This window comes from Plectropomus leopardus, chromosome 11 (genome assembly GCF_008729295.1).
Source record: "Plectropomus leopardus isolate mb chromosome 11, YSFRI_Pleo_2.0, whole genome shotgun sequence".
In the NCBI taxonomy this organism is placed as follows: domain Eukaryota; kingdom Metazoa; phylum Chordata; class Actinopteri; order Perciformes; family Serranidae; genus Plectropomus; species Plectropomus leopardus.
This window is the reverse complement of record NC_056473.1, coordinates 24655791-24670462: the sequence shown is the minus strand read 5'-3', so window position 1 is coordinate 24670462 and position 14672 is coordinate 24655791. Positions and strand designations below refer to the sequence as shown.

The 14672-nt window shown below is 39.3% G+C and overlaps 1 protein-coding gene across 2 annotated transcripts in view; it reads right to left on the bottom strand.

Annotated features, from left to right (window-relative positions):
* furinb (furin (paired basic amino acid cleaving enzyme) b) overlaps window positions 1-14672 on the bottom strand; it is a 94796-nt gene that overhangs the window by 28814 nt on the left and 51310 nt on the right. For both annotated transcript variants that reach the window (XM_042495967.1, XM_042495968.1), the window contains exons 5-6: window positions 12183-12311; window positions 11455-11531 (exon numbers count right to left, since the gene is read on the bottom strand). In XM_042495967.1, the coding sequence (XP_042351901.1) occupies window positions 11455-11531; window positions 12183-12311 (206 nt within the window). The remainder of the gene's footprint in view (window positions 1-11454; window positions 11532-12182; window positions 12312-14672) is intronic.

The following is a 14672-nucleotide window of genomic DNA, read 5'->3' as shown; positions in this document are numbered from 1 at the left end:
TCACCTACAAAATGACCATTTTTGTACTCATCGCGTTCTACCTTGAGTTTGTGAAGAAAACTTTGTTTTTCTCGGATGCTTCCTCTGTGAAAGCTGCATTCAAAAAAAGGCAAACATTCTTCATGAACTGAAGTAAATGGGGACCGCCTTTAACTACAGAAAAACTAAATCACATCTGTTTACAAACTCAAAACAGTTGTACTCTCAGTACTTCTCAAATACATGCATTTTCCCTAAAACATGAGGATTTAAAACACATCAGAACAAACTCACGCCTCATGTGTCATGCACGGCCTGTAGTGCACCTGAGCATGTTTGGACTCTGCTCAAGCGGAGCTCATATGCACGCATGTGCTCAGGCACGCTCGAGGCTTCTTGTGTAAGAGTTTCTAAACAGATGTTTTATTATAGTTTTGCTGTTTTTTAACATGGTGCCAAATGACCTCAATTCATGAATGAATTCACGAAGGTTTGTTTTTTTGGACTCTTTATCCACTGTGGAAGCATGGGAGAAAAACAAAGTTTTCTTCACAAATTATACATAACATCTGGTGAGTTACTGATATACAAACTGTCATTTTGTGGGAGGATTCTTTCAACCTTGACTGTAACCACAAAATTAAAGCTCGCCCCAAAATGTTTACCCATACTACGGACTAATTACATAATTCATAGGGGTAACAATACATAATCAATAAGAATCCTTGCCTATTTGCTGATAATGCCATGATTGTGTCAATATTAAACTGGCTTTGATTTTTTTTGTCATCCCTGTAAGACACCTTGGGATAGTGAGCAGGTGGAAGAATTTGACTTTATAATTAGGTACATTAGTTTCATAAGAGCCAAAGATGGATATATTATTAACATAAAAAGTCAACAGGAGTTCTGCTGTAGATATTTGCAGCATAGGTTTTGATTTTTGGGTCAGTATCAAATTTCACTGGTAAATTTTACCATGGAAGCACTAGACGGATGTATTGTATTTTATCAAGCTGTGTTGTGGTTTAATTATACTCCTGACAATAACTGTGTTTACATTCTTTCATTCACTTTGTGATGTGAATGACGGTGGGAAGGTTCGTCTTGTCTCATTACTGAATATGAGACTATTACCAAGCAGTCACAATATTAATATTCTTTTATTCGCTGTGACAGAGAGCTTGGTTTTTGAAAAGGAGCAGATAACTGAGTCTTTCTTCACATTTCTCATTTTGTCCATACTCTCAACAATCTGTACTGGAGTCAGAAACGTGGAGCAACAACATAAGTTAACCATGCTGAGTAATCACAGTTCTTGTTGTCTTCATGTAGTGTCTCCATGGGCTCAGCAGCCCGACGTGTAGTTACATTTTTTTGGGAAAGCTCGTGTCAGATATGCGATAAACTACATTGTAACTACTGTATATGCACAACCTCTTGACACAAAAAGATAAATCCACCTTCAAGGTGTGTTCCAGTTATGAAGTACTGCACTTCCATAAAGTTAGGGGGCTCACAAGAGACACATTAAAACTAAAATTATCGCCTCATAGTTGAATGCTTTTGCGAACTACTGAAGTTGCAATTACAGTTTACATCCATGTCTGTGAAAACATGGATACTTTACACACATCTTCCCGCCGGCAGCACAGCATATCTATAAATCAACACATTTCTAAGGGGAGAGCCCAAGATTAGTGTCACCAATACAGTATCTGACCAAACATCTCTGCCTCTGTTCCTGAGATATGACATTGAGTAATGGGCAGAAAATTGTTTTTGCACAGTGAAGTTGACCCCTGACCTTTTTAGATATAAAAAGCAATCACTTCCTTTTGTCTTATTAGACATATGTGTGATTTGATTGTCACAAATAACATATTAATTCTTGAGTTATGGCCAAAAACATGCTATGTGAGGTCATGACAACCATACACACTCACAGTCACACCTAAGGGCAATTTAGAGTCACCAATCAACCTGAGCTGCATGTCTTTGGACTGTGGGAGGAAGCTGGAGACCCTGCAGATAACCCATGCAGACATGGGAAGAACATGCAAACTCTGCACAGAAGGGCCTCTGCCCACGGACCGAACCCTGTTCCAACTGGGTTTTGAACCAGGGACCCTCTTGCTGTGAGGTAACAGTGCTAACCACGACACCACTGTGCCGCCCTTAATTTAAATCATAATTGTTTTATTATAAGATTTTTGTTTCTTGCCTTTATTAGATAAGACAGATAAGTTAGAGTGAAAAGAAGAGAGAGGGGATGACATGCAGCCAAGGGCCACAGGTTGGTGTTGAACCTGTGGAGGACACAGGTGAGCTTTACCAGGTGAGTCACTGGAACAATACTACTGAGCAATCAGTTCATTTTTAACTCAAAGTGGATCTTTGATATATTTGAAAAACCACCCAGTAGCTCAGTTGGTGGAGTGAGCACCCTATGTGAAAGGGCTATGTCCTTGCCGCAGCAGCCACGGGTTCGATTCCAACCTCGGCCGTTTGCTGCATGCCATTCCCTCTCTTTCCCCCTTTCACACTTCAACTGTCCTCTCAAATAAAGGCAAAAGCCAAAAATAATCTTTTAAAGAAAAAATCCCTGTTCTTGAGATCACGATCGCAAGAGTGAGAAAGACGAGATCACAGTGACCTTGACCTTTGACCACAAAAAATCAGTTCATCCTTGAGTCCAAGTGGACGTAAATTCCCTTGAGGCATTCTTGAGATATCGCTTTCACAAGAACACAACATATGTATGTATTTACCGAAAACCAGGAAACGAAATACCTCAGGCAGTCGTGAAGTTAACTTTTAGTCCTGAGTGTGGGTCAAGCTCCAAAAGCTGTATTTCCCATAATGCAACTTGACGGCCTCTTTTATGAGACATTCCCTTCTAAATTTCCACTTCTTAAAAACTTCACTCTCTTAGTTTTTAAATGCAGGATTTCTGTTAAAAATGATTTCAGAAACTCCTCCAGAGCCACAAAAAAACCCAACTTTTTAACGAGCTGAAAGGTTCTTGTGATGAATTAATAGAAGTCAGATAAAATTGGTGGAGTGCCCCTTAAATAAGTGGGCTCTAATGGTTCACCAAACGTCTCACAGTAGTGTAGATATTACTGGTAGCAGATGAGTGAGAAAAACACATTATTTCTCTTTGCTGACAGGCCATACTTTCTCATACTGGACTTGAAACAGAAAAATGTGCATTGAAGCACTGAGAATTTTTGTTTACAGATGGCAGACAAATATGATCACACATACACAGTCATGTACTGTTTGGCTTGTGTTGTATAGACCATGTGTGTTTAATTTGCATCACTAAGTGTGACTGATGTCTAACCCATGCTTGGCTAAACTGTAGGATCTGTGTCTTGGCATTGCTCTGTTGGTTTATATCTGTTTTTAGAGGGACTGAATAGGGTCCGTTTACTGGAGCTGCCAAACGGATTAGGCTATTTTCTGCTCAGCTCGGCTCAGCCATGGCCTCAGGCAGGTCTGTTCAAATGGTTACACTGGAGTGTGAAGTGAGGATCTCCTCATTGTGTGGTCAAACACAGAGGTGCTGTCTCCAGCTTTGTAGAGAAGATCATCAGTTTGTTTAAAATTCCAGATTTTAATGGACTGGGTTTGAGAAAAACCACATAGATTAAAGTGAAAATAGACAACTTTTTCTCTCTTGTGTTTCCAATTATTGTTGGTGATGGTGTTGCAAAGACAAAAGATCACTTTCCATTTTCCCTAGAGTCTAAAAACTACCGCAGCTTCCACAGTTGCTTTGGTTTTTCCATTGCTGACCATTTCAAAAACTGGGAATAACAACTGCAAAGATTTTAGATTGCTTCTTTTTTGTAGCTGGGAATATCTTCCAATAGCTACCTGGGAAAACAGAAATACAACCCTCTTTCTGTTTTGACTGAGCAATCTCTGACACACTTCCTTTGTGCTGAAAGTCCAGCCCTCATTTTCCTGGGAGATTGTACAGAATTGCATAGTTTTGCAAGGCTTATGGAAAACCAATCTAAACACAGATGGTATCATGATTCAATATCCATTATTATGCAATCAATAATTTCTTCATAATGATTAGTTAAATGTGAAGTATTTCAAATTTAGGGGGATTTAGAAGCATCTAGTGGTAAAGACTGTAGATTGCAACTGGGTAAAAGTTCTCCTGGTTAGAATTCCTTTTGTGTTCACTGTTTAGGATGTTTTTACCAGGAGCTGAATTATCCACAGAGGTCTCCCTCTCTCCAAAATAAATTGACTAGGGGATTAAAAAAATAAGGTAAAAACACTGAATAAAGCCATTTCACATTACAAATCAGTTTTTCTCCTACACTGTTCAGCAAAATGCAGATTGGCCGCAATTCCAGCACCTGCTATTGCGTGCCAACCTATTTTCTCTCACATAACTGCAAGTGTTTGGTTTGTTCGTTTTGGGCTAGAACACAAACACGATACAATGGGTAGAGGGGAGGGAAAGCTGTCAGTCCATCATCAGGCAAATGTAGATAGACACCGTGGCTGTGATGACCGTTCATGCCTATAGGCAATTTAGAATCTCCAATCCATCTCACTCTCATATCCTTATGTGGGAGGAAACTCATGCGGACATAGAGGGAAAGAATCTAAATCAAAATATATTTTCTTTTACTGTGAGGCAACAGCGGTGCTGCTGTCTGAATAAAATTCATTCCTCTGCTACATAAAGCACTAAGGTAGGAGAGGAAATAAACAATTTTTAATGGGGCCATTGTAGATAAAATGACCATTGCCCAATGATAAGGTATCAGATGCGCATAGACTCAATGATGGTTACTGAAAACAAACTAGACAGTGTGAAGCAGTAAAGCATGCTTAAATTATTCCAACTGGCTTAAAGCAATCAAAATAACCTAATGGGGAAAAAATACAAATTGCTCGGCATCACTTACCATGTCTAAACTGGACTGTCTTCACACAGACATAACTGCTTTAAAATCCCATTCAGCACTATCAAGTCAACTGAGCAGAGTGATATCGACTGGCTCCAGGTGTCAGACTGCCTCCTCCAATAACCGTGGGCTATACCTTGTCTAAATGTTTCAAGTACAGCAGCTTTCAATCACACCATCCTTTTCTAAGGCAAAAATAATAGCAGAAAAGCCAACAGAAAGCCAGAGGAATCAGTTTTAAGAGTGAGATCCCTGCCAACATCACCTCCAAAAAGTCTGCGGCTGTCTGGAAAATAAACAAGCCGTCCCCGGCAGAGTAAACAAGACGAGGGGGAAGCAGAATTACATTATTCAGGCTTGACAAAGGGTGGCAGCTTTGTAAACAATAATTGATAAACTCAGCGTAAACAATGGAGGCCATTTATCAGCAGCAAGTGATGGCCAGAGTAAATAGAGAAAATAATTTTTTTGTGCGCAGGTTCCCTACTCTTTTCTTGTTTTGTTTTTATTGTTCCTCTTCGATTTACGCTGCCAACAGGCCACTTAAGAGTCTGAGAAAACTTTTGTTGAACTGTCAAGGCACAGAATGACTAATGACGTCTTATAATAGGGCTTACACAACTTTCCTTTTTTTTTTACCAAGGTAAGCTCCCTCTTTACTTACTGAAAGCAGTGATTACTTGTTTATCTGCTGGGTAGAGTGCATGTTTAAATACAATAAAGGATTGCATAACTATTACCTCTGTTTAGCAACGAAAGTACTGCACGAACTAAAGTTTGTCTGTTCAAAAGTGTCTCCTTAAACCACCAAGGACAAACCATATCTCTTATGTCAAAAAACATAGATGACATAAGAGCATGAATGCGGATAAACAAGGAATGTCAATTCTGCACAATGTTGTGTTCTAAAATATGTCAGCGGCAAAGTCAGTGTCGCACAGTGCGACCTGCTGTGTCAAACACTGTAACCGAGGCGCTAAAGCAGACAGCGCAGGAGGAGGCTGTCTTCTTTGATTTGTGCTCTCCTTCAGTCTGATTTGTCCTGTATCGCACCCTTGACGACTCAGGTTTATTACCACAATAGAGCCGTAGATATGCATGCAGTGCATGTACAGCAGGGCTGTGGATCTGCAGAGCACAAGACAGGCAGTTTCATTGGCATTCACGTACTTAAATAGGGAACGTCTCAGGCCTTGGAAGCCACTTGTCTGCCAGCGTTTTGGCCAAGGACACAGTGCCCACATATAGTGTTTAACCCCAATGCCATTTTCTGTTGCAGCCTGAATTCAAAGTGGATTGAGACCTATTTTCTGTCAACTAAGTACACAAAATTTCTGCACAATGACACATTTAAAATGTTGTTTTTATAGTGGCGTATATAAACACTTAACCTCAGGAGTCCACAGCTGTCCCAGTTTGATTTAAGGAATGTTGTTGAATAAGTAAGAGGTGAAATCATGTATACATGTCTAATTGGCAAGAAATCACTAATGAAGGATACAGATCTTTTGAAAATAATTGTACTACTTTCCAAATAATTTGTTGTTTCTAATGTTTTTATGTTTTATTCATGAAAGATGCCCCACAGACATTTTAACGTTTCAGAAAAAGGTCAGAACATTGATTCCTTGCTTTTACGTTTGTTCATCCATTCATTAACATATTAACGAGGGATGTTATGACAAATTTCCCTGACTAAGACTAGCGGACTAGTATAAAAGTATGAAAACACTCAAAAAACAATCCAAATTTAGCACAATTTAATTTATATGATTAAAAAATCATTTAAAGCCCTGTTTGTCAGTAACCAGATCGTATTTTTAATGCCACTTAGCAGTGTGGCACTTTGCATCATGAATTATGAACACTGCACGTTTTACTACACACATAACAATAACTCATTAAATTAAAGTTAACAACAGCATTTGTTTACTGCGCATTTAAAATCCAGACTAATCTTATTTCAAAGATACACACACACTCACAGTTCTTCTCTTGAATATGAGTTTGCATGCAAATTTCCAAATGCACATACAGTATGTCCAGGCGTCTCAGGATCTCATGTTGTGTGTGCCAGAACACGCATGGAAATGCATAAAATTTGAGAGTGCAAGTTTATGTTTGTGCCAGAGAGCGAGAGCGAGAGAGAGCAGATCACAGCTGCTGGGTAGTCTTGCATGTATCCTTTTTTTGAAGATATCAAAAAAATCAAAAAATCCCGTACATGGAAAGAATTTTTCTGGATTATCTTTAATACTGCTCCTATAACAGCACACTATGATAATGATAATAGTAATACTCAGTATTACCGGAATTGTGTCTGTCAAACTGGGAACCACTACAGTGTTTTTTTGGGAATTCCCAAATATACAGAATTACTGGAAAGAAATGCACAAAGCAATACAGGCCATTCTTAACACAAACATACCATTAGATTTCAAAGCCATATAATAAGGTTATATCCGCCTGGAAGCAAAGGGTATTGACAAATATTTAATTGGTATATTGCAGTCAGCAGGGAAAAAGGCTCCGACAAGAAGATGGATGATGCATGCTGGACCTACTATAAATAACTGAACAGATGTGACAATGGAGATTTATATGATGGAAAGGGTTACTGTCTCTTTAAACCTACATATGGACATGTTTATACAACTCTGGGGAAATGGGTGTCAAACCTCTGAGACCTATGTTAAGATAATGAACATACTTAACTTTCTATTTATTTATTTTTCCTTATTGTATCCAAATATTTCACTGTAACATATTACAATTATATAAAGTTAAATTGCTTCAAGGGTTAATTTTATTTCTCCCTTTACCTCCACCTCTGTGGATGTCTGCAGTTATGTTATGTCTCCTTTTTAAAAGCCATCCCTTAAAAATGAAAAGTAATAGATTGTGAGTCAATCAAGGGTGAGAGATTTTGGTACAATATTTTTTCTCGCTCTATTTTTAAATTCATCGCACTGAAAATACTTTTTTTTCACTGCTTGTATATCACTTTGTATTGCCTTTGGATGTAATACTAATGGCTTTCAAAAACTAAGAATAAAAAGATCAATGAAAAAGGACCCTGCTAAAAGTAACCAGCTAGTTTACTTCTTTGCGAGGGCTGTCTGCTCGACCTTGACTAATGTCATAAAAAAATCAAAAGTTTAATGAGGCGAAATAATGAAAAAGATGTGTCTCTTCTGAAGCGACTAGTGCAGGTGCATTCACCATTTTTCCTTTACAGTGCATTTCTGCTGAAGAAGCACTTTCATGGTCAGAGAAACAAATAGCCACAAGCTACCAAGGACAAAGTAATTTGATAAGGTGACAGAAGCGTGCAAACACTACTCTTGGTCTTTTTTCAATGCCATCAACCAGATTAGCTACCACACGTCTTCCTTCATCTTTCAAGCCTTGAGTTTGAGTCACGTTAGTATTCTGGTGCTGATGGGCTCGTGTGGACTGAAGGGCACACGCGGCTGTGTAGCATGCCAATCATTTTCCAATAAAGGCTGTCACTGCGCAATCTTACAATGCAGGCATGTGGATCTCAATTAATGGCCCCCTGTGAAAAGTTCCCTACAGGAGCTAATAGCTCTCCACGGGGAAGTTAGAGGGATGGAGACAGTGTAACAACCTAAAAGAGAAAAATTTAAATCACCACACCAAAGATCTCACCCAAATTAAAATAAGTCAACTGAAAATCTGCACAGCAGTGTGCTGTTCTGATGTGGAATGAATACGATCTAATGTGAATAATGATCTCTATCATCTTTAAATGGGAAGTTTTACCCCAGAGGTCCCAGGAAAGTGAATATAATTATGTAATACTTAAGTTAATGACTCAAAACATTTAAGGTTTTAATTGTTTCATATATTAAGATCCGCAAATTTAAAATGGCTTGTTAAAAATAGTATTATGTATCATATTGTTTTAATTAGTGACAAGATCGTGTTTTATTTATTTAAAGGATTAGTGTGTAGGATTTAGTGGCATCGAGCGAACCAGCTGAAACTTCCCCCGTGTGTCAAGTGTTAACTCCCAATTAGAATTCTTTCAGTGTTCATTTTTTAGGAGGTTTTACTGAGAGTCACATTAACGGCAGAGGTCTCTTCCTCCAAAAAAAACTGACCAGGTAATCCAACGCCAGTAACAACCCTAAATAATTCATATAGAACGTGCGAATGGCCCTATCTTTGTTTCGTCCAGTCTAGGCTACTGTAGAAACATGTACATGCAACATGGCAGACTCCGTGGACGAGGACCCGCTCCCAATTTAGATATAAACATCTCATTTTAAGGTAATGAAAATAGGACAATTCTTATTTTTCAGGTGATTATACACAAAAGAAAAAATACTTATTATATTGTATTCCATTTCTGCCAATATATTTACCTCAATCCTACACACTGGAACTTTAAATGCAAGAAACAGGATGAATACTGAAGACGCTAAAATTAAAAAAGAAAAAAGAAAAAAAAGCCCACAGGGTGTTTATCACTATGAGCTGGGTGAGAAATCAATATTATCAGTCATGGTTAAAAATCATGCTGTAATCATGAATATTAAACCTTATATTCAAAGAGTTTGGCCTCATACATTGATACATATGCAAAAATCTATGCATTATCATCACAGTACTGCACAGGCCTCTTGTCAGAAAGAAATACAGAGTGTTCTGCTTTAATGACAGCCTGCGGACAGGAGGTGAAATCAATCCTACTATTCTCTGCTCTGGCCTTCACCCTCTACGTCCACATCAAACTGACATAATAGAGGAAAAGTGGAAGAAAAAAAGGACGAACATTGACATGATGAAGCACAAACGGATTACCTGCTTGGCCAGCCTTCAACCAGCCTTCAACTTAGCCTGCACCCCCTTCAACATTATCTGCCAGCTCTGCCCACTCAAAACTACAGAGCATCTCGCAGCAAAAACAGAGAGATGAAAATTCAAAAATCATCCTTGCGTGTCACCAGTACAAATGAACTTGCCTTCGTGGCTATGGAAAATGCCTGCCTCCGACTTTGCTTTGCTTTTTGTTGTCCTATGAATATATTCATATAATCTCATTGTGAGGGGGTTGTGTGCATTACTCACTGTCGGCCTGCATTACTCTGTCGTGATTTACATAACTCATTGGATATCATTTGTCCACAGGTCACACCAAACACCGCAGCTCCACGCTGTAGACACAAACACACCCTTGCTTTTCATTCCATGCCTATAAACTGATCCAGTCCAAGATAATTGCTTTGGCAATTCCACTGTCAGGAGTAGTAGAGTGTGTGTGGGTGCAAATCTATGCACTCTGTTTTTTTTATTATGTGTGTCTTTTGGAAGAAATAGCATGGTGCAGTTGGGGAGTTGAAGTGAACCAGAGGCAGGGAGTAATCCCCTCCAGTAGTGCTTTGTTCCATCAGCAGGACAGAGTGGGATCTACTTTGCACTGACAGAAAGGGCTGGGGTCGCTGTGCATGGCTGCTCAAGCTGTCGGCAAGGACAAGAAACAAGGCCTCCGTGCAAAAAACTGCTGATACTAGCCTCTTTCAAGATTAGTAAATACAGTAGATGAACAGATCATGTTTTGTATGGAGAAGGAAAAAAAACAAATACACAGAGTTTAGAAAAATAAACAAAGTCAAAGTTCAGATCACATCTGCTCAGATTCTTTTCTCACACAACACTTTCTACAGTCTCATAAAAACTCGTTAAGCTGATTTCGCCTCTCCCTCTGACCAACTGCAAGTGCTTTGAAACCCCAAATAAAGACCAAAAACAAACAACAAACAACTACAAAAAGACTTGGTGGCAGACGTCCCAGAAAAGAGAGAGATTTCCTGCTGTGCTTTTCAGAGGCGGGATGTAGCTTCTCATCTGCTCCAGGGGGATTGGACTAAGGCAGAAGACCATGGTGTTTGGAGAAACGGGGAAAAGCGAGGAGATGAAGGTTTAGGATTTGCCCTTGCCGGAGCTTTACTGTTCCATCATTAAATTGGGGCGAACACGTTTTAATGCGATCAACAAAGACCAGAAGGGAAGAGCATAAATCACTGAGGGCAAGTATTGTATTATAAGTGGCTGTGGGCTGTACGGGCTGGACCTTGAGATGCAGCTACAGAAGCTTGGCTTGTTTACTGAAGCAAAAGAGAAAAAAAGGGAATAATCTTTCAGGACTTTGCAGAATGACTGCACCAGTGCATTTAAACTTTATATAATTGGTTCCTAAATGTAAATGCTCTGACCAAAAGCACTGGACCAAAAGCCGTATAGACGTGGTGCTTTCCCACCAGTGTCGTTCCCTGTCAACTAACATTTATGTAGGCTAGTGATGAGTGAAAAACAGCAAGGGGTGTTAAAAAAAAAAAAAGAAAATCCCAGTATAAATGATTTCTCAGTTTTTGAATGCACTAGCCCACTGTAAGAATGCATTGACTCAAGTCTGTGCCTGTGTGTCAAATTACTCTAGAGACTAAAGCTTATTGAGATATATTTCTAGTTGTAGCGTTGCTGAATGTTGCTTTTGTCAAATTACCTGTTCTCATTTCGCTGCGTGTATCTTGGTTGTGGGTCCGCGTCTCCGTCATTAACATCATAGCTGGCCTCAGAGTCCTAAGAAAGAAGTGAAAAATGTTAGGACACCGATCATGTCATTTTGATTTCAAACTCTCGTTTCACTTATCTCTGAAAATCTGTGGAGGTGTGGAGGCAGCACGATTATTTTGGTCACTATTGAGAGCATAATTATTCATTGATTTTGGGGACAAAACCTTTTTATTGCACTTCCAAATTTAAATAAACTGAACACTGCTTTTACTCCACGTTGTAAATCTTTGCATCAAAATAAAACTTATTCCCAGTGAATCTCCTAGAAGCAAAATATACATAAACTATGAATAAATGAACTTTTTACCCCAAATTAAATCAACAGAGCACTGCTTTCAGTATCACATTGGTTTTTTTTTTCTTTCTTTTAAAGATAATATTTTGGGCGTTTTGCCTTTGATTGACAGGATAGTAATAGCATGAAAGGGGCAGAGAGAGGGGATGACATGCAGCAAAGGGCCATGGTTCGAATCGAACCTGTGGCTGCTGCAGCAAGGACATGGCCTCTGTACATAGCAAACAAAAAAATAACAAAATAAATTATAAATAAAACTTTAACCCAACTATAGTCTGACTAAAAATTAATTAAATTCGATGAACTATGCAGTCTTAAGAGGTATGGAGGCTGCTTCATAGTTCTTTGTAGTTTTGACTTACATAATTACTGATGAGGTCAGGGTGGTCTTTCTCGATGCCGTCGTCCAGGATAGTCACCACTACACCTCTTCCTGTGTAGCCTTGAGCCCAGGCTGCTTTGGTATTCAGGTCTTGGTGCGTTGGGTTGGACTGGAAGAGACACAAGGGTTTTGTTCAGCCGTCAATCTTCTGTGACTGACACTTCCCAGACAGACAAGCAGAAAAGGTCTATCGGTGTCAGAGTGGCTTAAATCATCTGCAGAGACCTTTTACTCGCTGCACAATGTTATGTTAAATACACAAATGCTCTAAAGAGAAATAAACACCATGACATAAAGAGGAGAGATCAGAAGAGATTCATGGACACTTAAAATCCAATTTTAATGCATCACCCTGGCATGCATGCCTCCTCCGGCTGAGCTGCCCGTGTGAGTAGCCTCCTGTAGTTATGCTGTCAGAAAAAAAGACAGACAACCTGTTGCAGGTCAGAAAATCTCGGTAAGAGCATTTGCCTCTCTCGCAGAAGAAATAGCAATCTGCGAGCGTTGAGAGGAGGGGGAGGGAGACAAGCAGGGGGAATACGGAGTGGTAAAGCGTGATTTGGATGAATAACAGAAAATCATACAGCGAGAAGAAGTATGAAGAGAAGTGAGCGCTGGAGGTGAAAGAGATGGTTATAGATAAAAACCCGTAGGAATGGAAAAGACATCACAAACAACCTTCTCTGCCCCCTCCTCTGTTTCCTGCTGATTTTTCTCCACAGGGCACGACTCCTGCATGTGTACTTCTTTGAGGATGCTTGGATGCTTTGGTAAGTAGCCTAAATTCCTGGATGTAGGCTTTGAACTGGCAACATTCAATACATATTTCAAGTAAATGTTTGCTGTGAACTCTACCAGAATAAAACTAGAATTACCGCCAAGCTCTTGTATGCCTCCGCAAACCCGTCAAGTTGCAGTTACAGTTTACTGCAGACACATCTTTCCCTTAGCTGCACAAAACATCATATAGTTAGCACAGTTTAGGTTTAAAGGTGGGCACCCAAGATTATAGTGTCACCAGTTCAGTATGTGACCAAATGTGTCCCATTCTGCTCCAGAGTTATGGTAATGAATAATGGCCACGCAAGACAATTACTGCTGAACCCAGCATAGTTTTGGCAGTGTGCTGGAAACATCAAAAAGTCCAAACTTGTAAAAAAAAACAAACAAAAAAAAAATCCACACTTAACTTACACTCATGCAGTGTTTCACTTTACTCTGAGCGTTCGGTCTTCATCAGAGCGTGAACACGAGCTCTGATGGAGGTCTGACAGCCCAAAGGCTCAGAACAAAGTGAAACACTGCATGGGTGTAAGTGTGCAGAGTTTTTTTTCTACAAGATTAAATAATGGCCAGAAAAGTGTTTTTACAGAATATTGTTATATCACACTAAAGTTGACCTTTGACCTTTTGGATATCACATCACATCAAGAATTTGAGTATATGAATTCTTGGTGTTATGGCCAAAAACATGTTCTGTTAGGTAACTGCGACCTTGACCTTTGACCACCAAATATTAATTAGTTCATTCTTAAGTGCAGGCTTGTGCCAAATTGAAAAAATCTCTTAAGGCATTTTTGAGATATTGTGTTCACAAGAATGAGATTAATAAGGTCACAGTGACCTCGACCTTTAATCACCAAAATCTCATCAGTTTATTGTTGAATCGAAGTAGACATTTGCACCAAATTTCAAAGAAATTCGCTCTAGTGTTTCCTTGGTTAACATATTGAAAAGATGTATGGACGTACACATCAACGATATAAAAATATAAAAGCCTTTTAAATACTAGAAACTGGTCGTACTACCAAGACAAAACTTCAGCACTGGTGGCCAATGCCATAAGCTAAACTGTCTTTGTTTGGTTTTAAACTCAGAGCTGTGTGGAATACTTTATATAGGAGAAAAAAAAGAGGTTTAAGTCCTCTGAAGATTAGGGGTCTAATGCTGAATGGCAGAGGTGGTTTCACAACTTCTATTCACTGGTGATTTATGTCTTTGGTAGTCAATGTTGTCATTAATCCGTTGCAGTGTCACAGGTTTTGTGCATATAAAGAAGGCAAAAAGGGGAGATTAGGACAAATTGAAGCATCTCCGACAAAAAGCTGTGAATAACGAAACAGACACAGAGTCGGGGCCATTTGCTATCAATGTTTCACAGGTGATACAGTTTAGCAGTCGATCTCCCCTGACATTTAATTTTCCATTCAACCCAGCATCTTAGGATGCATTGTATTACACCTTTGACTGTGGGAACCCTGTGTTGGTAGGAAGCCTATGCAACTAAATCCTTCAGGGTTAGTCTAAAAGACAGCTATTCAATTTATGCTTATCTGACTGACCATGAGGGAATTAATAACTACTGCCACTGCGATAATGAATACATCTCTAGATCAGGTATCCTTATAAGCTTCTGCAGACCAGACTGCTGTGCTGTTCAGACAGGCCTGAATGAGAAGGCATTCAACAT